The sequence below is a fragment of the Mirounga leonina genome, unplaced genomic scaffold (genome assembly GCF_011800145.1).
Source record: "Mirounga leonina isolate KUSES-001 unplaced genomic scaffold, KU_Mleo_1.0 Mir_151, whole genome shotgun sequence".
NCBI classification, from domain to species: domain Eukaryota; kingdom Metazoa; phylum Chordata; class Mammalia; order Carnivora; family Phocidae; genus Mirounga; species Mirounga leonina.
Window position 1 is genome coordinate 37,112,226 of NW_023270377.1, and position 20,580 is coordinate 37,132,805.

General features: G+C 41.4%; 1 protein-coding gene across 6 annotated transcripts in view; it reads left to right on the forward strand.

Annotated features, from left to right (window-relative positions):
* ANKRD44 (ankyrin repeat domain 44) overlaps positions 1 to 20,580 on the forward strand; it is a 320,329-nt gene that overhangs the window by 110,157 nt on the left and 189,592 nt on the right. For all 6 annotated transcript variants that reach the window (XM_035007476.1, XM_035007479.1, XM_035007478.1 and 3 more), the window contains exon 2: positions 5,553 to 5,636. In XM_035007476.1, the coding sequence (XP_034863367.1) occupies positions 5,553 to 5,636 (84 nt within the window). The remainder of the gene's footprint in view (positions 1 to 5,552; positions 5,637 to 20,580) is intronic.

Sequence of the window (20,580 nt, forward strand, 5' to 3'; positions counted from 1 at the left end):
TTAAGTGTTGGCTTCTGTCACTCCACTTATCTTCCAAAGCCAGTGTATTAGTAAAGAACATGCAGCTCCAAGAAAGGGAATGTGAAGTACACTATACACGGTTTTAGCAAAAATCAAATTGGTGGTTTCATTAGGGGATTTGGAGGGGGAGACCCACAACCCCGTTGCAAGATGGAGTAGGTACTCTAAACTAGCTGCACTCTCTCCATGAAACCCATGATGGGCTTTACTCTTAAACTAATGGCTTGTCTGATGCCATGAGTAGCCCCTTTTAAAAGTGGGATTAAAGGATTCGTTGAATTTAGTTTTGTAAGTGATGAAAATGATACTTTAACACCTGAGTTTTAGATTGCATTATTCTTATTTCCTAAAAACATGGACCCTTGGGGATCAATAGAAAAGCTATTTTTTGGTGGGGGGTACATACATATTTATTACCAAGAACTCTCTCAGAAGTTTGAGTTCTTTTAGGTCTTGACAAAGTGGATCTTCCAGCTTCCTTGTCTTAATTATACAACCTGAACAGTTACTCTTATCTCCCGGGTAACAAATTAACCATCTTGCTCCCCCTAGTGGAGTTGTAACTCTACTTCAAAGTTTGGGAATACTGTATCAATACACATTTGATGCCGTGTCTTATTTTTGGAAACCAGATATTTTCCCATTTTATCTTCAAAGACTGACAATAAAATAAAAAAAAATATTGCATTGGAGGGGCTGGTAGGGGATGTGGGTAGAGAAAGTGGCTTTTGGTGATGAATTTTTAGTTCCTAGTGTTGGCAAGATTAGCTGCATGATTTATAATGGCTGCTAAATTCCAGGGGCCTTTCTGCTCTGCACTTCTGTCTTAGAGGGATCCAGTGTCATCAGCCTGGCAGACGGTCACCTCTAGAAGGCAGCTGTCAACACTCCTGGAAGAGACAGTGGGGTATTAATAGTTAGTGATGTTGGAAGACAAGGACAGGTCCCATCTGAATATTGAATCCCACTTGTGCCATTGGTCGAGTAGGTCCAGGAAGTATGTTCTGCCTCTGAATCTATTTGAGGGACTGTGCCAATATCCACAGTACATGGCAATCATTTCCAGTTTATACTTGCTAAGCATGCTAAGGGAATTTTCGTAATTGATGCTGAACTTATTGCATACCTCTCTTAAGAATTTCAGTTTCTTTAGGTTATGATAACCTACCAGTGGTTTCATGGTATTGTAATCCCCCCCCCTTTTTTTTCCTGCCAGTATTTGTCTTTCCCAACTTTGACCCTTGTTATGAGTGTGTATTTATTCAACTTTGTACCCTAATGCACACAGAGCACTAACATTTTGTATATGCCAGCGTTGAAGTGTGTGAAACTTCATAAAGAAATACCTGTACATACCAAGGCTTAGGACTCTGTTCGTTTGCAGGTGAGACTTTGCTTCTAAGCCTTATCAAGGTCAAGGCAAACTCTCTGGTAGATATAGTGGTTGTCAAATTAATGGTCAATGGAGTGTAAGTACTTGACACTTATGAGCAAGAATATCATAATTAGAATATTCCCCCTTTCTTAAAATCATGTAATGGAGGCAGTATTTAGATGTATCTTTTTTTTTTTTTTCCAAATATATATTCTCAGGGTAAGTATTTAGGGAAAAATAAAACAGCAAGATTGGATTAAAATCCCAACAAAAAGGAATGTCAAAGTGCTCTCTAGGTATGTTTTATTTGGGAGGGTGGAGAAAAAAAAACCACCCATAATGTGTGGTTTTTTTTTTTTTTAATATTACTTGCTAAAGAGTCACAGTAATTTAGTTCAAGAATTACATCTAAGCAAACACACAGCATCTGTCTAGCAAAGCATGCATCTGTGAAGTTCTGATTTAGAATCCCATGATGCTTGGATTCACAGTTGTGAAGACAGTGACGTTGTCATGGTGGTGACCCGGCCCAGCTGGGGCTAGAGGTCCCTATCTAGCAAGACTCTGGGCTTTGGAGAACAGGCACTTTTCTCTTCCCCAGGGAGTGTGAGGGATTTTTGTGTGAATCAATGTGTATCTCTGTGTATACATGCATGAGTGTCGATACAGTTATGAATGTATGGGTGAAAATGCACATACAGGTGGGTATATGTGTGTATAGATGTGACTGCAGGATTGGGAGAATGGCTTCTTCCCAATGGATGCTGGAAATTCTCTGCATTGACAATAGTCTGTAAAGCAGCTTTTAGCAGAGCTAGGCCCAGAGGTGTTGGGCACGTGTGCACGCCATTCTGGGTGTCGATGAGACCCTTCAAAATAGTCTCAGTGACTGAGCGTGGAGGTATTTGGGAAGCTCCCTGCTGAAGGACTGTGTTGGCATCCTTGTCTGGCAGCCTTGTCAGGGCGGCTCTCCTTGAGAACATTCCAGCCATAGCTTAGAACCCTTGAGAGCTAAAGCAACAGAATATCTTATGTGTTCCTTATGCTCATGAGTGACAAGAGGCTTTGCTTAACTAGCTGTGTTTCCTTGAAGTGACCAACTAGTGACACATGAACTATTGGTCACTTAAAGGGAACTAAAGTTTGAAAAAAATTGTCAAATTCTACATTAGCAGTGTTAAGTTCTCAACTGTTAATTGATCGCTGTTCATTTAACACATAGACCCCAAATGATAAGTCTTTTTTTTTTTTTTTAAAGATTTTATTTATTTATTTGAGACAGAGAGAATGAGAGACAGAGAGCATGAGAGGGAGGAGGGTCAGAGGGAGAAGCAGACTCCCTGCCGAGCAGGGAGCCCGATGCAGGACTCGATCCCGGGACTCCAGGATCATGACCTGAGCCAAAGGCAGTCGCTTAACCAACTGAGCCACCCAGGCGCCCCCAAATGATAAGTCTTGTCAGACTCTGCCCCTGCTTGTCATCTAAGTCCTATGGCTATTGGGTTTGTTGTTTTCTCTTCAGGTTCAAAAAGGCAGAAAAGTACACACAAGCATTTGGTCATGAACAAAGCAGACGGAGGATTATGGAATGGATAAACAAGTTTTCATGTTGTTGTTAAAATCCTGACTTTGTGTCTGATTCTGTTTTTTTTTTTTAATTTTTATGAAATATGGTCCTTGCCATGGGGCAGATAACCCAGAGACTTGGTTTTAGCAGGTAGTCAGAAGCATGTGGAAGGATCTTCTTGTCTTAAGGCACATCAACCAGCTGACACCAAACTAGTAGAAAACTTGCTTTCTTTTCAAGACTTCTTTCCAGCTATTTAACTGTTGGCAATTTGAGAAAATATCTTTGAATCATACACCTTGGCAAGAAGGTAAAATTGAGAGTATTTGGGGCAAAAGAAAGATATATCTATCTGTCCACTTGCTAGAAACTTTTGTGGCAGGGGGAAAACTGCAGAAAAATTCCTGGCAGATTGAAATACTTATCTGCAACTTAACATTTTTATTTTTTATTTCATTTATTTGTCTTTAGAGAGAGAGAGAGAGAGAGTGGGGGTGGGGGCGCAGGAGAGAGAGAATCTTAAGCAGGTTTGATGTCCAGTGTGGAGCCTGATGGAGGGCTCGATCTCACAACCCTGAGATCGTGACCTGAGCCAAAATTAAGAGTCAGATGCTTAACCGACTGAGCCACCCAGGTGCCCCTGCAACTTAAATTTTTAATATAATGTTTCCTCAAGGAGTCTTATTATATTCTACTGACAGTACTTATATTGGTAGCCGCAAATAACAAGAAACACCATCAGAACCTGTAAGAAAGGCAACAGGAGGATAAAAAAGAGAAAAGAAAATTTATAGGCATAATGAGGACTGGGATTCTCGTGTGGATAGCACTGGGAGACATTGAGGCAGGTGATACTGATGGTTTTACCTTAGGCCAGTGTTCCAAGAGTTAAGTGAGCATTTATTAAAAATAGATTCACAAGTCCCCACCCCAGATAGACTAACTCAGAATCTCCAGGGAAGGGATGTTGGAACATTGTTTTAACAAGCATCTTAGGTGATTCTTATGGTCAGACACGTCTGGGAAACTGCTGTCATCTGATTGCTGACTAGAACTGCTGTAAAGGGGGTGCCTGGGTGGTTGGGTCAGTTGAACGTCTTATTCTTGATTTTGTCTCAGGTCATGATCTCAGGGTCATGAGATTGAGCCCCGCATTGGGCTCCACACTAGGTGTGGAGCCTACTTACGATTCTCTCCCTCTGCTCCTCACACTTTATCTCCACCGGAAAAAAAAAAAAAAAAAAAAAGAAAGAAAGAAAGAAAGAAAGAAAGAAAGAAAGAAAGGAAAGAAGGAAAGAAAGAAAGAAAGAAAGAAAGAAAGAACTACTGTAAAGTATTTCTAGAAGGTGTGAGTGTGTGTTGTATGTGTAATTGCCGAAGTTTTTAAAGTGAAAAAAAATTGTCAAATTCTACATTAGCAGTGTTAAGCATTTCTTAATAAAAGTATCTGTTATTTGTGTCAGGTTGGACGGTTACAGAGGGTTTTTCCATGTATTATCTCATTTGTTCCTAATAGTAATCCTATGAAGGCTTGAGCAGCAAAGATCATGCTCACCCCCAGATTACACATGGGAAGTGGGCTCAGCATGTAGCTGGCGAGTGGTGGAGCTGGCTTTGAACAGAGTTCTTCACCATGTGCAGCAAGCCCAACATCAACCCCAGAGCCTACCACTTTTCCTCTTTTACCCCACACTCTGGTCACCAGGTTGATGGCAACATTTCTAAGATACCAGGTTTTTTGCATGTCCACACCTTTGCACACCGTGATCCCTGTGCCCAGAATGCCTTTCCTTCCCTGTTTGCAAACTCATACTCATTCATTAAAGTGCCTTCCATGAAGCTTTTCTAGATATACTCTTCTCCTCACCCTACCTGCCCTCCAAGCAGAGCTAGTTTCTCTTTCGGCTGTGTTTCCATCACACTTTATAAATCCTTTTACTGTCTTTTGGGTGTTGGGTAATGTGGGTGAGTTCAATAATAATTGCTACTAGTGTCCCCCTTCATGATCCCCACCCCACCATTATACCACTTACTGTGTATGGACAGTGGGATGTAATCACTTCGGAAACACTCAGTGCCTTTAGTGTTGGCTATGGGAAGCGTTTGAGAATGATTTCAAGGGCTTTCCAAACATTGACAAAGAAATGTTCAGGAGGCCAGAAACTTGGCCATCAACATTCTCTAGAAGTGGAATTGTCTGGGGGTACCAGGATACATTGTCTAACGAGAGGTCGGGAACAATGGAGACTGTCTGCTTAAAACTGCAGATTTGGTAATTGCTTTGATGGGAAACCTAAGGGTGTTTCAAGGATGTCTTCAATTATGGGCGATTTTTATGTCATACTCATAGCCCCAGGCTAGATGTGACTCTCTGTTATGGCTTTCAAATTGTGTTACAGTTATTTCTTTATGCAAATATTTCCCCCACTAGACCTCTAGTGAGGGTGTGTCTGAGCCACATTCATCTTTGTCTGCCAATTGATAATTGTTGAATAAACTTTTGGGGAACAAATCTTGTAGCCATCTGCATCTGAATGCAATCAAATGTATTTAATTATAGTTGTAATTCAAATTCTCCTGTGTTTACAGCCACCACTGGTCCAAGCAATCTTCAGCGGTGATCCAGAGGAGATACGGATGCTCATCCACAAAACAGAAGATGTGAATGCTCTGGTAGGTGATGCTATGTTTTGCCTGCTCAGGCCCTCTTAACCTTTCTGTACCATGGTCCTCTCTGGTGTCTCGTGAAACCTCTCGCCTGCTTCTCAGAATTCTGTTTTTAAATCCACAAAATAAAATATATATGGTTAGAATGGAAATCAATCATATATAAATACAGTTATCAAAATATTAAATATCAAATCTGTGATAGAATAATACATGTGCTTCTCTATTAGCACATTTAAATAGCAGGATACGGCAGAAGATCTAATAATGAGCATAACTGAAGAATAGTGATGAGCATGGTCAATATTTTGTGTTATCTGTGACCACACTAGTGGGGTAGGAGCAAACCTGTGATTTCCGCAGGTGACCAAGTGACAGTTACCGGAGACACTACTGAGATTGGCTGCCTACCTTCACAATGGAAGGAAATGTGAAATTCCCATCGGAAGTTAGTAAAAATAAAGATGTACTATTTTTGCACCTAGAACTTCTACCCTACAGTAGGGGTTGACAAATTGTGGTCTGTCACCTGTTTTTGTACAGGCTACCAGCTAAGAATGGTTTTCATTTTTTTAAATGGCTGGGGAAAAAATGGAAAGGAGAATGATATTTTGTGACACATGACAATTACATGACATTCAGATTTCAATGTCAATAAATGAAATTCCGTTGGAGCTCGGCCATGGCTCCTTTCCCACTACAGCAGCCGAGTTGAGTGGTAATTAATGACAGACTGTATGTGGCCCAGAAAGCCAAAGATATTTGCTCTCTGGCCCCTTTGGAGGGAAAGTTTTCTGACCTCGGCCCTAGAGGCTCCATGAACCCGGGACCAGTGGGTGAACTCGGCATCCTGTGTGTAGCCTGGAATCATGTGCAATACATGTGTGTGCTTGTGGACATGTGTATTTTCTGTGAACGAGTAAAGGCATTTCATCATATTCTTAAAGGGGTGTATGGCCCCTAGAAGATTAAGAACCCCTGGATCAGGAAGTTCTTGAAATAAACAAACCTGCAATGAAGAAAAGTGAAAAGAGTTAGTCAATAATTTACCGTTTGATAGTTTCCTAGCCCTAGATTGAACAAGCAATTATATGCAGTACACGCTACCAATTCTCTTACTGTAAGTCAATTACCTTAATGCTCTAGTCCTTCGGGGAGAGGAGATGTCTTTGAAATCTCTAGTGTCAGGTAGAAACAACGGAGAGAGTCAAACACATCAGCAGAAGAAGAGCTTTGCCACAGGGAAATGAATTCTGTCTGAGGTGGGATCTCTCTCCGGTGGGCTGAATGCTTTATCCAGGAGAGTCCTTTCGTGCAGCCTTCGTTCTGTGGCAGAGTGCAGGTTGGTGTGGCTTTTTGAAAAAGCTTTTGGCAGCTTCTCCCCAGCTGACACTGAAAACAATGGGGCAGTGTTTTATGATGTTTTTGCAAAGTAAGCACAGATGAGGCCAGGGACAGACTCCTCGAAAAGGCAGTTGGGCATTTGTCCAGAACCCGTGGGACCTGAGCTGGGCTTCTGAGAGGAGCCGAGGCAAGCCGGCTGACCTGCCATCACTGGAATTGGCCTCGCCTATTTTGTGGCTGTAGCCCAAGCCCAGGCAAGCCCAAGGCAAAGTTAGTTATTATCTTTTCCTGCTGATTATGAGCAGACAGAACTTTTGTTCAGTCATACATACTGAGAACGATTGCACTGTCCTCTGAATGGCCTTTATTTCTCCTTAGGAAAGTGACAAATGGGGGGCACCTGGGTGGCTCAGTCGTTAAGCGTCTGCCTTCAGCTCAGGTCATGATCTCAGGGTCCTGGGATCGAGCCCTGCATCAGGCTCCCTGCTCAGTGGGGAGTCTGCGTCTCCCTCTCCCTCTGCCTCTCCCCACTGCTCCTACTCTCTCTCTCTCTCTCTCTCTGTCTCAAATGAATAAATAAAAGAAAAAAAAAAGGAAAGTGACAAACGGTTGCTGGCTGGTACAGGTTAGGAAAGCTTAACTTAACTGTATTACTGTATTACTGAATCCGATAGGTTAACCATAGTAACACGTAGACCCCAAATGATAATTGCGCAAACATGGGAGAAGCTTAGTTCTCTTGTGAACAGATTAGAGAGGTGGCTCATTTCCACATAGGGTCCCAGGTATCAACATGTAGCTTCTAAGGCCACCGAAGGGCTTCATCTTCAGTCCAGCCAGCCAGAAGGGGAAAGGGAGCAAGGACGGAGAGCTCAGGAGGATTTTTATGGATCGTCTTGGAAGTGGCATAATCACTTCCACACACAACCCATTGGCCGGAACTGAGTCCCACGCCACACCAAACTACAAGGGAGGTTGTGAAATTCATATAGCTGTGTCCCTAAGGATCGGAGAACATGAATAGTTAACAATCTTGGCCACACAAAGTTTTGGTACTGTAGATTCTTTTTTTTTTTTGAAGATTTTATTTATTTATTTGAGAGAGAGAGAATGAGAGAGAGCACATGAGAGGGGGGAGGGTCAGAGGGAGGAGCAGACTCCCTGCCGAGCAGGGAGCCCGATGCGGGACTCGATCCCGGGACTCCAGGATCATGACCTGAGCCGAAGGCAGTCGCTTAACCAACTGAGCCACCCAGGTGCCCTAGAGCCTTCATTTAAATGAGAGCTGATTGATTGCCTACTTCTGGCCCATTATAAAGTGAAGTTGTTTTGCTAAATCTTTGTACCTATTTTTCTCTTTGGTTGTATTTGTTGGTTTTTCTTTTATTTTTTAAAAGATTTTATTTATTTATTTGAGAGAGAGAGAGAGTAAAAGCAAGCACAAGCAGGGGAGTGGCAGAGGGAGAGGGACAAGCAGGCTTCCCACCGAGCAGGGAGCCTGATGTGGGACTCGATCCAGGGACTCCAGGATCATGACCTGAGCTGAAGGCAGTCGCCCAACCAACTGAGCCACCCAGGCGCCCGGTACTGTAGAATTTTCGGGAATTTGAGTGTTAACACTTATTTGTCTGTGTAGTGTCCTACTCATTTAAGAGTAATTTACTGAGTTCAGACCCAGTGTTGGGTGCTAGGGCTACAGCAGTGAGAAGATCGCTCTTTCCCTCGTGGAGCTTGCGAGTTGGCAGAGAAGTCAACAATGAGAAATCATACTGACAGCCATTTTGAAAGGGGAAATGCAGGACACTATTAGGGGCCCAGGTTAATCATGAGGGACTGATGAAGTGATGTGCAAACTGACACCTAAGGGGTGCTGTTGTGGAGTTTGGATGTGTGGGCTTTTGGATACGTCAGCAGGGAGGGGTGGAATGGAGGGAGGAAAAGCAATACATGAAGGAATGCCTGACTTCCTTCCAGTGATGGTGTGGCTCCATGGGGTCCCAGTGCTTTCCTCCGCTCTCTCCTCTGTTGACCTCCCTCTTCCTATCCCCCTTTTCCTTCCCTCAGGTGAGTGTAAAGAACCTCATTTGATTTTCTCCTCTCTTAGCAGGTATGTTGGAGACAGTGAGCTGTTCTCTTAATGTCATGCTTTTCTTTTGTCAGTACTTCTTTGGTCAGTCGTGTTGACTATCTTGCTGGGGGTGGCTTAGGCAGTTTAGGGAAAGTGATGGTTAACTAAGGGCATATGGAGATGGAAGACAAATAAGGATTAGCAATCTAAGTCTGGAGCTTCACTTCAGGAGGGAAGAGAGGCCACTAACCAGTACATTTAAATGTCAAGGAAGGGAAATAAATAATGGAGGAGCCTCCTGTTAATGGGAGGACAATATCTGTCTTTTTCTCTTCTCACCCTTTGCTTTTCTTTATTTACCTATATTTATTTTTCCTTTTTATCCTAGGTTCTGATTTTTTTTTTTTTTTTTGCTTTCTTTTTTCTTCCCCACCTTCCTGTGTCTTTTTTTTTTTTTTTTTAAAGATTTATTTATTTATTTGACAGAGAGAGACACAGTGAGAGAGGGAACACAAGCGGGGGAGTGGGAGAGGGAGAAGCAGGCTTCCCACGGAGCAGGGAGCCCGATGCGGGGCTCGATCCCAGGACCCTGGGATCATGACCTGAGCCAAAGGCAGACGCTTAACAACTGAGCCACCCAGGCGCCCCAACCTTCCTGTGTCTTTTGATGGGTTGCTTCTTTTCTTTGATATAAATATCCTTTGATTGGGTGATCCTGATATGGGAAATGATCTCATTTAGCTTTGCCTCTTGGTGTTTTTCCAAGCTTTATTTCCCGCCAGCAGTATTCATGGACCCTATGGATCAAGTGAAGTTTTTCAACCCATTGATATTTATTTTTTTCTCACTTCTCCATTGTTCCCATCCCATCTGCCCTTTTAGACGTATTATTTCCTCCACTGAGTTGTCCTAATTCTCCCTTCCTTTCTGCTGCCTCTTCTGCCACCTCCCTACCCAGCCAAAGAAACCTCTATCTGCTCTCACCTCCCATAGCTCCTTGTATCTCACTGACTACTTTACTTGAGCTATTTACTTTTGAGAGACTATGTGCTTGATGACATGGTGGACATGTCATTCATTCTGTTTTGCTCAGTGGCCCCGTTTAGTCTTCGCAGCACATGTTGAGTGAATGACTAAACCTTGCTTTATTACTTATGTTGAGCCAATTTGTGGTGGCCTATTTTTCATTTCTGCCGACGAGGACACATTGTCCAATAGTGTCTGGCTTTGTTAGTGTCCCTCAGGTCTCAGTTGTAAGACTGAAAGTTCTCTTTGTAAGATTGAAAATCTATAGGTTTTCAATCACTGAAGAATCAGGAAGGGTACTCTTAGTCTTCCTGTGGTTTCTCTGGCTAGTGGCATGTCAGGGCCTGGAAATGTGGGAAGACAATGTACACTCTGAGAAATCCATTTAAATGGACCTACATGTGTTTGATAACTAGAAAAATTTTAGAAGGCTTTATCAGACTAACAAATTGAGCTCGAGGTGGAGTATCTGATTTCAAAATGAATGCACAGATCCTGAAAACCAAAATTTGAACTCAATAAAGTCATTTTTGGGAACATGACACCAACAGACAGTTGTACAGTGCCATACTGGAATGGGGACAGAGATAATTAGTGCCTGTCATTGGTGAGTGGTGAAGACAGGGAGGGAACCATTCCATGTGAGAAGGGGCTGAAAAAACTGTTTTAGTTTTAGTTTATGTTTTCGACCTGGGAAGGACAAGAGAACTACCTTAAGTAGTTCAAATGTTGTCAAGTTAAATGGAACTAGACTTACCATTATGTCAGTGGTTGTAAGCTACAGAAAATATTTCCAGCTCAAAATATAAGAAATAACTTAATAGAGCTGTATAAAGAAGTAATGAGCTGACTTGACAAGTAATAAACTCCCTGGAAGACCACGAGACTGGTGGTTCTAAAGGAGATGAATTGTAGCACATGGGCTACTCTCCTACCCTGCACCCTTACCCAACACTGCTAATGGTTTATGACAGTTTTTTTTTTTTTCTTTGAGTCTTAAAGACCAAAATTTCTTCTTAGGACAGCACTATTAAATTGAGTTGGCTTTTAAATAGAAACCTTCCCATGCCTGGACTAGGTGACGTTTAAAGTCTTTTAACAGCTGTAAAAGATGGCTAGACACTATATCCCCACGATTTACTTATTTTATAACTGGAAGTTTGCACTATTTCTTATAAAAATAGAATATATTTTTTGAATCCACTCAGAAGGGTGCAATATGGCTCTACCTAAAGACCCTTGAGTGATAAATTTAATACCTTCTTTAAATTTTTCTCAGCTTGTTTCTATCTTGTCAAATTCCCTAGAACATTAGGAATACAGACTATATAGCACAGCATTTAGGAAAAATTTTAAATGTATTTATTTGAAAGAGAGAGAGAGCACGAGTGGGGTGAGGGGCAAAGGGAGAAGCAGACTTCCCGCTGAGCAGGGAGTGGAACTCCGGGGCTTAGGGCGACCTGAGTCAAAGGCCGATACTTAACAGACTGAGCCACCCAGGCGTCCCTGCACTATTTCTTTTAAAATAGAATATATTTTTTGAATCTATGCAGAGGGTGCAATATGGCTCTACCTAAAGACCCTTGAGTGATAAATTTAATACCTTCTTTAAATTTTTCTCAGCTTGATCCTATCTTGTCAAATTCCCTAGAACATTAAGAATACAGACTATATAGCACAGCATTAAAAAAAATTTTTTTTAAATTTATTTATTTGAAAGAGAGAGAGAGAGCATGAGCAGGGGGAGGAGGAGGGGAGAGGGAAAAGCTGACTGCATGCTGAGTAGGAAGCCTGATGCAGGACTCGATCCCAGGACCCGGAGATCATGACCTGAACCGAGGGCAGATGCTTGATTGACTGAGCCACCCAAGCGCCCCTAGCACGGCCTTTTAAGCTTCTAGATTTTTGTGTGTTTTCCCTCACTTACATGTATCTTACTTGATTTTTTAAATTTTTTTTTTCCAGAAAGTATTGATAGGGGCGCCTGGGTGGCTCAGATGGTTGAGCGTCTGCTTTCCACTCAAGTCATGATCCCAGGGTCCTGGGATCAAGTCCCAACTCTGGCTCCTGGTTCAGCAGGGAGCCTGCTTCTCCCTCTGCCTCTCCCCCTGCTCGTGCTCTGTCTCTCTCTCTCTCTCTGTGTCTTGAAAAAAAAAGAAAGAAAATATTGATAATAGGGATAAAAACCTGAGATGTTTTGTTAGCTTAGAGATCTGGGCACTTTCTAAATTAGACCTAAATCAGAAACTGCTGGGCACAAGGAAGCGCAGGCTGGAGTGGCAAACCCTTGTCCCACAAGTGACAGAAGCGTGCTGACCCATTCCGCTCTCACTGAGTGTTGCTGTGCAGGATTGCAGGCTCGGTGTGGCCCAGACTTCTTACATTTTTAAGAGAAAATACAGGAACTCTCTAAATTGTTATTGGTTCTAAAAAGTGATCCAACGTCGTTGAGGCCAACGAAAACCCATCTGTGGGCCCAATCTGGCCTGCAGGCCACCGTTTTGCTAACTGTGGATGAGATCAGCCAATATTCCGCAGTTAAGGTTTCTCTGGCCACCTGTGTCTGGAAATCCAAAGTGTGAAGCCGATGGCCTGGTGTTCTGGAGAGAGCAGTGGTCTGTGTTCTTCAAATGTCAACAGTACTTCTGGCTCATTGGCCCACGGGGAGGCTGGGGGTCCCTTCGTAGCTCCGGGAGGGTTGCTTTTTGTCCTGCGGTAGGTGCCTCTCGCTCAGCACGTGCCTGGCAATACTGTCACATCTCCTGCTCCTTGTTGGACCACTGCCCGGGATGTGGGGCTGTGGTTTGGAAGCCATGACCTGTGTCCTGTAGAGAATGATTCATGAACTCCAGACGGCACTGAGCAGGCTGCAGCGATGTGGCCTCACGGCCATTTAAAATGTGTGAAGGCAGGTCTGGTTAGCATCACTCCTGATGATCCTCCAGGGGACACCCGACAGCGTGAGGCTCCGTTTCTCCAGCACTGGCCTTGGAGGTACAAGAGTCATCCTCCATGAATGATATATCTTACAAGGGTATGCGATTTGTACCAGCCAGATAATAGAGATAGTTGTTTGGAACTCTGGCAACACTCCAAGTGTAATGTGCTTAGTATTCCTTTGCTGAACGTTGTTACAGCACAGAGAAAAATCTTGCAGTTAAAGATGTACATTGTAAATAGCTTGAGAATGTGAACATCTCTGGGATAAAGGGTTATGGCTCTTTTTTTTTTTTCCACATTAGATACTACATTTGAGGGGAGGATGTAAATATGAATAAATGAGCTATATTTTTCTTTGAGTCTTCTCGATCTATGTATAAATTCAGTGCAGTTGAATTTGGGGGGGCGGGGGGCGGATAGGACTTTGGTTCCAGAAACTTCAAAATCTTCTAAACTTCAGTATCTAGAGGAATAGACATGTGAGAAGACTCTTAAAAAAGAAAATCAATGAAGGGAGAGTCTCACAAAATCTATTAAAACAAATTATAAAAGTATAGCTGTTAAAACAGTGTGTTACTGGCACAGGAATAGACAACTAAATTAGTGGAGCAGAGAGTCCAGAATTAGACCCAAGTGTATATGGACGGTTGGTATAAAACGAAGCTTTGGAAACCACAGGGATGACATGGATTACTTAATAAAGGGTGTCGAGACAAATGGCTGATCAAAAGCTGAACCCTTCCCTAATTTCTTTTTCTTTTCTTTTTTTTTTAAAAAAGATTTTATTTATTTATTTGAGAGAGAGAGAGAGAGAGCACATGAGAGGGGGGAGGGTCAGAGGGAGAAGCAGACTCCCCTATGAGCAAGGAGCCCGATGCGGGACTCGATCCTTGGACTCCAGGATCATGACCTGAGCCAAAGGCAGTCACTTAACCAACTGAGCCACCTAGGCGCCCTTCCCTAATTTCTTATACCAAGATAAATCTAGAGGTAGAAAATAAAAAGATGAAAGTAGTGGAATAAAAAAAGGGGGAAATATTTTTTTCAGTTGTGGGGAAGGGCTTTCTAAGCAGAATAGCGAAGATAAAAATGAAGATGGAAAATGTGGATACCTTTGAATATATAAAAACTGTGAACTTCTGTATATTAAATCATCACCAAAAACAAGATTAAAGGATAAATCAAAGATAGGTACACTATCTGTGAAAAGCATTAATATTCCTAATATAAAAAAAACCTCTTTCAAATTATTTAGAGAAAGATAAACAGCTTACTAGAGAAATGGACAAAGGACATACAGAGGACAGTCACCAAGATAAAAATGCAGATAGCCAAAACATTATATGAAAGGGTGTCCAATCTCAACTTCACCCAAAACCCAAGAGTTCAAATAAAACAGCCCCACGGTGCCCGTCAGAGCAGCAAAAGGGAAAAATAAGATCTCAAGGAGGGTGTAGTTGAAGGGACACTCTGAAGCCTTTTTGGAGAAGGTTTAATTTGTACTCACCTTTGGAGGGTTTGGCAGTCTGTATCCACATTCAGCTGTATACACCCTTTGACATAGCAACATGACTCCTGGGGATATACCCTAAGGGAAATCACTGGACAGCAATATATCTGTTGCTTTGTGTTTTATAATAACAAGAAATTGGAAATTACCAGTACTTTATTTCTTAACTATACTTCAGGACATATATATGTGGCAATATTATGCTATCTTTAAAAGGGCTGGTTTATGTCAATTTTTACTTATTACATATATTTATTGATAGTTAAGATCTTCAAGATACTTTTATGAATGAAACAGCCAGTTGTTAAACAGAGCATGTCATATGCATATATAAATATAAGAAGCGGTCTAGAAGAATATTCTCCAAAAGTTTAATTATAGTTGAACCTGGGTAGTGGGATTTTTGCTTTTTTGTTTATTCCTTCATGTGTTATTGATATTTTTTACATTCAACATCATGTATTATGTTGATAAATGGGAAAAACAAATACATTTATAACACACACACACACACACACACGAAAGCCAACAAACTAGCTTGACAACTTGCTCATATTTCATATAAGGGTATGACTTTTTAAATGCGCTTATCCTATTTGTCTGTTTACATAAGTTTAGAGCATACATCAGTGTCATGGTGCTCATTACCCATAGCGACAGACCGAGAGTTGTCCCCATCTCATGTTACATTACGAGGGCCTTTCCTATGGTATTAGTTGGAGCCTGAGGGATGGTGGTAGGAGCTGTTGTCCCTTCGGTAGGGTTCTTTTCTTCTACCGTCATGTTTCCCCCTTTTGGAGGAATTTCAGGGAGGACCCCCTGTTTTGATATTGAAGATGGAAAATATATGAGATTCTAGACAGCAGTATTGTAAAACTGCGCGTCTTTTTACTTAGCTTTATGAACAACATTTCATTTCATAAATTTCTGGGAAAATAATTTTTAAAATAGAAATATAGTTGACATATAACATTGTATTAGTTTAAGGTATACAACATAATGATTCAATATTTGTATACATTGCAAAATGATTGCCACAATAAGTCTGGTAAACATCTGTTGCCATACACAGTAATAAAATATTTTTTTCCCTAATGATGAGAACTTTTAAGATCTACTTTCCTAGCAACTTTCAAATATGCAATACAGTATTATTAGCTATAGTCACCATGCTGTATATCTCCATGATTTATTTATTTTGTAACTGGAAGTTTGTATTTTTTGATGCCCTTCACCTATTTCGCCTACCCCCCCGCCCCCCATCTCCTGCCTCTGGCAACCACCAGTCTGTTCTCTTTATCTATGAGGTTGGTTTAGTTTTGTTTTGTTTTTTTATTCCACATATAAGTGAGATCATACAGTATTTGTCTTTCTCTGTCTGACTTATTTCACTTACCATAATGCTCTTAAGGTCCATCCATGTTGTTGCAAATGACAAAATTTCATTCTTTTTTTTTATGGTTAAATAATTTTCCATTGTATATATATATATACATAACATTTTCTGTGATCACTCATCCATCAGTGAACATTTGGGTTGTTTTCATATCTTGGCTATTGTAAATAAGGCTGCAATGAACATGGGGTGCATATGTCTTTTTGAGTTAGTGTTTTTGTTTTCATGGGATAAATACCCAGAAGTAAAATTGCTGAATCACATGGTAGTTCTATTTTTATTTTTTTGAGGAACCTATGAACTATTTTCCATAGTGGCTGTAATAATTTACATTCCTACCAACAGTGCATGATGGTTCCCCTTTCTCCACATCCTCGCCAACTCTTGCTATTTCTTACCTTTTTGATAATAACCATTCTGACAGGTGTGAGGTGATCTCTCAATGTGGTTTTTTTTTTAATTTTAATTTTAATTTTTTTAATTTTTTATTTTTTATAATGTTTTATTTATTTATTCATGAGAGTTAGAGAGAGAGAGAGAGGCAGAGGCAGAGGGAGAAGCAGGCTCCCCACCCAGCAGGGAGCCCGATGTGGGACTCGATCCCAGGACCCCGGGATCACGACCTGAGCCGAAGGCAGACGCCCAACCATCTGAGCCACCCAGGCGCCGCTCAATGTGGTTTTGATTTACATTTCCCTGATGATTAGTGATGTTGAGCACATTTTCATGTTCCTGTTGGCCATCTGTATGTCTTCTTTGGAAAAATACCTATTCAGATCCCCTGCCCATTTTTAAATTAGATTGGGGTTTTTTGCTACTGGATTGTATGAGTTCTTTATGTATTTTGTATATTAACCCCATAACAGATATATGATTTGCACATATTTTCTCTCATTCAGTAAGTAGCCTTTTCTTTTTTCTTTTTTTTATTATCATGTTCAATTAGCCAGCTATCATTAGTTTTTGATGTAGTGTTCAGCGGTTCATTACTTGTGTGTAACACCCAGTGCTAGTAACCACACGTGCTTTTTCTTTCTTTCTTTCTTTCTTTTTTTTTTTTGATGCTTTCTTTTGTTGTGCGGAAGCTCTGTAGTTTGACGTAGACCTGCTTGTTTATTTTTGCTTTTGTTGTGTTTGCCTTTGGTGTCAAATTCAAAAAGTCATTGCCAAAGCCAATGTCAAGGAGCTTACCACTTATGTTTCCTTCTAGGATTTGTATGGCTCAGGTCTTACATTTAAGTCTTTAATCTATTTTGAGTTCATTTTTGTGTGTGGTGCAAGATAGTCATCCAGTTTCATTCTTTTGCATGTGCCTGTCCAGTTTTCCCAACACATTTATTGAAGAGACTGTCTCTTCCCTATCATATATTCTTGGTTTTGTCATTGTAAATTAATTGACCATATACATGTGGGTTTATTTCTGGGCTCTCTCTTCTGTTCCATTGATCTGTGTGCCTGTTTTAGTCCAATACTGTACTGTTTTGAATACTATAGCTCTTTAGTATAATTTGAAATTAGGGAGTGTGAAACCTCCAAGTTTGTCCTTCTTTCTTGAGATTGTGTTGGCTATTCGGGCTCAAAAAATAATTTTTGATCATTAGTTTCAGTTAGGATAAAAATCGAGTACAAGTTTCCAGACACTTCTTGATTTTCTTTTCTAATTTCTTTTTTTTTTTTTTTAAAGATTTTATTTATTTATTTGACAGAGAGAGACACAGCGAGAGAGGGAACACAAGCAGGGGGAGTGGGAGAGGGAGAAGCAGGCCTCCCGTGGAGCAGGGAGCCCGATGCGGGGCTCAATCCCAGGACCCCAGGATCATGACCTGAGCCGAAGGCAGACGCCTAACGACTGAGCCACCCAGGCGCCCCTCTAATTTCTTTTACATTGAGAATATACTCGTAATCAGAAAGAATTTTAAAGCTTTGTGGAAAAGAAAAAAAAACTGTGGAAAAGAGATAACTCATATTTTAAAAATGAATCAGAGATGATCACATACTCAGATTATTCTTAAAAGACATGCTTAAATTAAAAGGATATAAGGTATATTTTAGTTTGATTAGCTGTGCTGGCCCTGATTTTTACCAAGGATATTTCTTTCTGTTTCAGATGTTAAATAACCGTATAATTATGACAGCCAGAGGACTTTCCAACTGTAGTTTTATAGACATATTATGATTACAACTGACCTTAAAAGAAAAGAAAGAAATACAAAGAGCTTAAATGTAGATGTTACTCAGTGATGGTAGAAGCCTGGGGGAGGGGGTGGGGTTTTTCTCAGGGAGGTTGCATGGCTGGTTATAGTCACGTCACTTGCCAACTTTCTGCTTAATAGGATGTTCCTGGCAGTTGGTCTAGGACAGTTATGGGTACTTGCTGTGTACTTTTTTTTTTTTAAGATTTTATTTATTTATTTGAGAGAGAGAGAATGAGAGACAGATAGCAAGAGAGGGAAGAGGGTCAGAGGGAGAAGCAGACCCCCCGCTGAGCAGGGAGCCCGATGTGGGACTCGATCCCGGGACTCCAGGATCATGACCTGAGCTGAAGGCAGTCGCTTAACCAACTGAGCCACACAGGCGCCCCTGTGTACTTTCTAAAGTCATCGGGAGGTAATACAGGCTACCTTCTCCCTCTCCTTTAGTCTCCCTTCTTCAACACCTCCCTGGCTTTCCCTACCCACACATGCACAGATTGGCTTTCTGATATAACCCCTTCACAACCAAACCTGGTATGTCCCTGCTTCATATATTTTATTTGTTGGCACATATTATGTATCAGTCACACTAAAATGCATGCATGGAGGGAAAAGAACACTGGGCTAACCTCAGAGGCAGAAGCCTCTTCATCTACTCTGACCTCACTTCCCTGTCTGTACAATGGCCATCATTACACACTTTTTATAAGGTTATAGCTAGGGAAATGAAATGGTGTATGTATATCTGTTAGGATTAGATTTGGCTGCATTTGACAAAAAACCGGGAACAGTAAGATAGTAGCTTTTAATAAAATAGAAGTTTATTTTACTACAAAATAGAAGTTCATTTATTTCCTATATACAAGTCTAGAGACAGGCTGTCCAGGACTAGCATGATACTCTGTGGTTATAGGAGCCAGTCTTTATCTCCTTTTGTGCTGCCGTTCTTGGCAGGTGGCTTCTACCTCATTGCCCAGAATGACCACCTGAGTTCTAGCCATCACATCCAAATTCCAGCTAGGAGGAAGGAGGATGGTGGAAGAGGGGGTGTGCCCCCTTTCTCTAAGGATACGTCCACTGAGGATTGCTTACATATTGTACAGAACCATATCAGATGCCCATGTACTCAGCTCAAAAGCAGCATTTATTATGAAAGAAAGATGTGGGGGCAAATCAGTCTTTGCCACGGTATATGAAAGACTTTTGTGACCTAGGAAATGCTTCAAGTACAAAACAAATTTATGTAAATTGCCATGAAGCAACCTCACGTTCATTCACCCATTCACCAAGTGTTTATTAACTATTTACTGGAGACGTGGCATGAGGACTGGCACCCCATCCACTTCCTCATATATTTCTTAGTCAATTTATGTTGTCTCCAAAAAAAAGGGCTTGAGGGATTCACGTAGCTGTGATTTTCCCCCACTTTGCCGAGCATGTGGGAACAGGACTTCGCTAAGGGACTATATCCCTTTCTTTGGGAGGAGGGAAAGAGAAGCGTGACATTGGAGCATGTGATAAATGGCAGCTCTCTAGCTCATCAATATAGACTGCGTGTTTTTCCCTCCAGCTCATAGAGATCCTGTCTTTTGTCATCAGTGCTTCATGTTGATTTATATCTTGTGTCCTCACTTACTTTGGATAGATGCCTTTTTCCCTATTTAAAGCACATGTGCTGGATTAGCTCTTCATCTTCTGCCCTCTTCCTTTTACATAGGGAACACTGTGTTTGAACAGGCATGTCTTTTATTTGGGAAGCAAAGATATAAATAGATAGATGGATAGAGAGATCCATCAGTGGGTGGGTGGACGGATAGATGGATAAATATAGATAAGCAAGCAAGCATGCATAACCTAATCATCAGGCAGCATTGTCCCTTACCGGCTGTTTCTCAGGGGGGGCCCAGAATGTGCAGGACCCCTAAGAAAATAGGATCTACAGTCCCAGGCTCAAGATACTCCATTTGGAAGGAATTCAGAGATGTCTAATATCCTTCATTCTAGTTTTTCAGGAATTGATGGTAGTGGGCTTTCTTTTTTTCATCTTGTTTTATTATGAAAATGTTCAAAGAGTCAGAAAACAGCCACAAACCCACCACCGAGATGGAACAAACATTAACACTTTGCCGTATTTACTTAGTAAAAAACACAAAATGAAATTTTATAGATGTAGAGCTTTTCTCCCACATAAATACATGGTCCTTGGGTCATTCATGTCTTTACATAAATCCCACCTTATCTGGGACACCGTCCCCAGTCTTCCTATGTAAAACCACCCCTTCTATCAGCCTCCAACCTCTGCTTGCTAGCAGTTTTCCCTGCTTGACATATGTAGTGTATTTATTTGCTTGTCTTCTGTCTGTGTTTCTCCATGGGCATGTCAGCCTGTGCGAGAGCTGGATGTGGCTTTGTTCCGGATGAATCACCTGCGTGTCCAGCAGGGCTGGCGCAAACGAGAAGCCAGTGAACAGAAC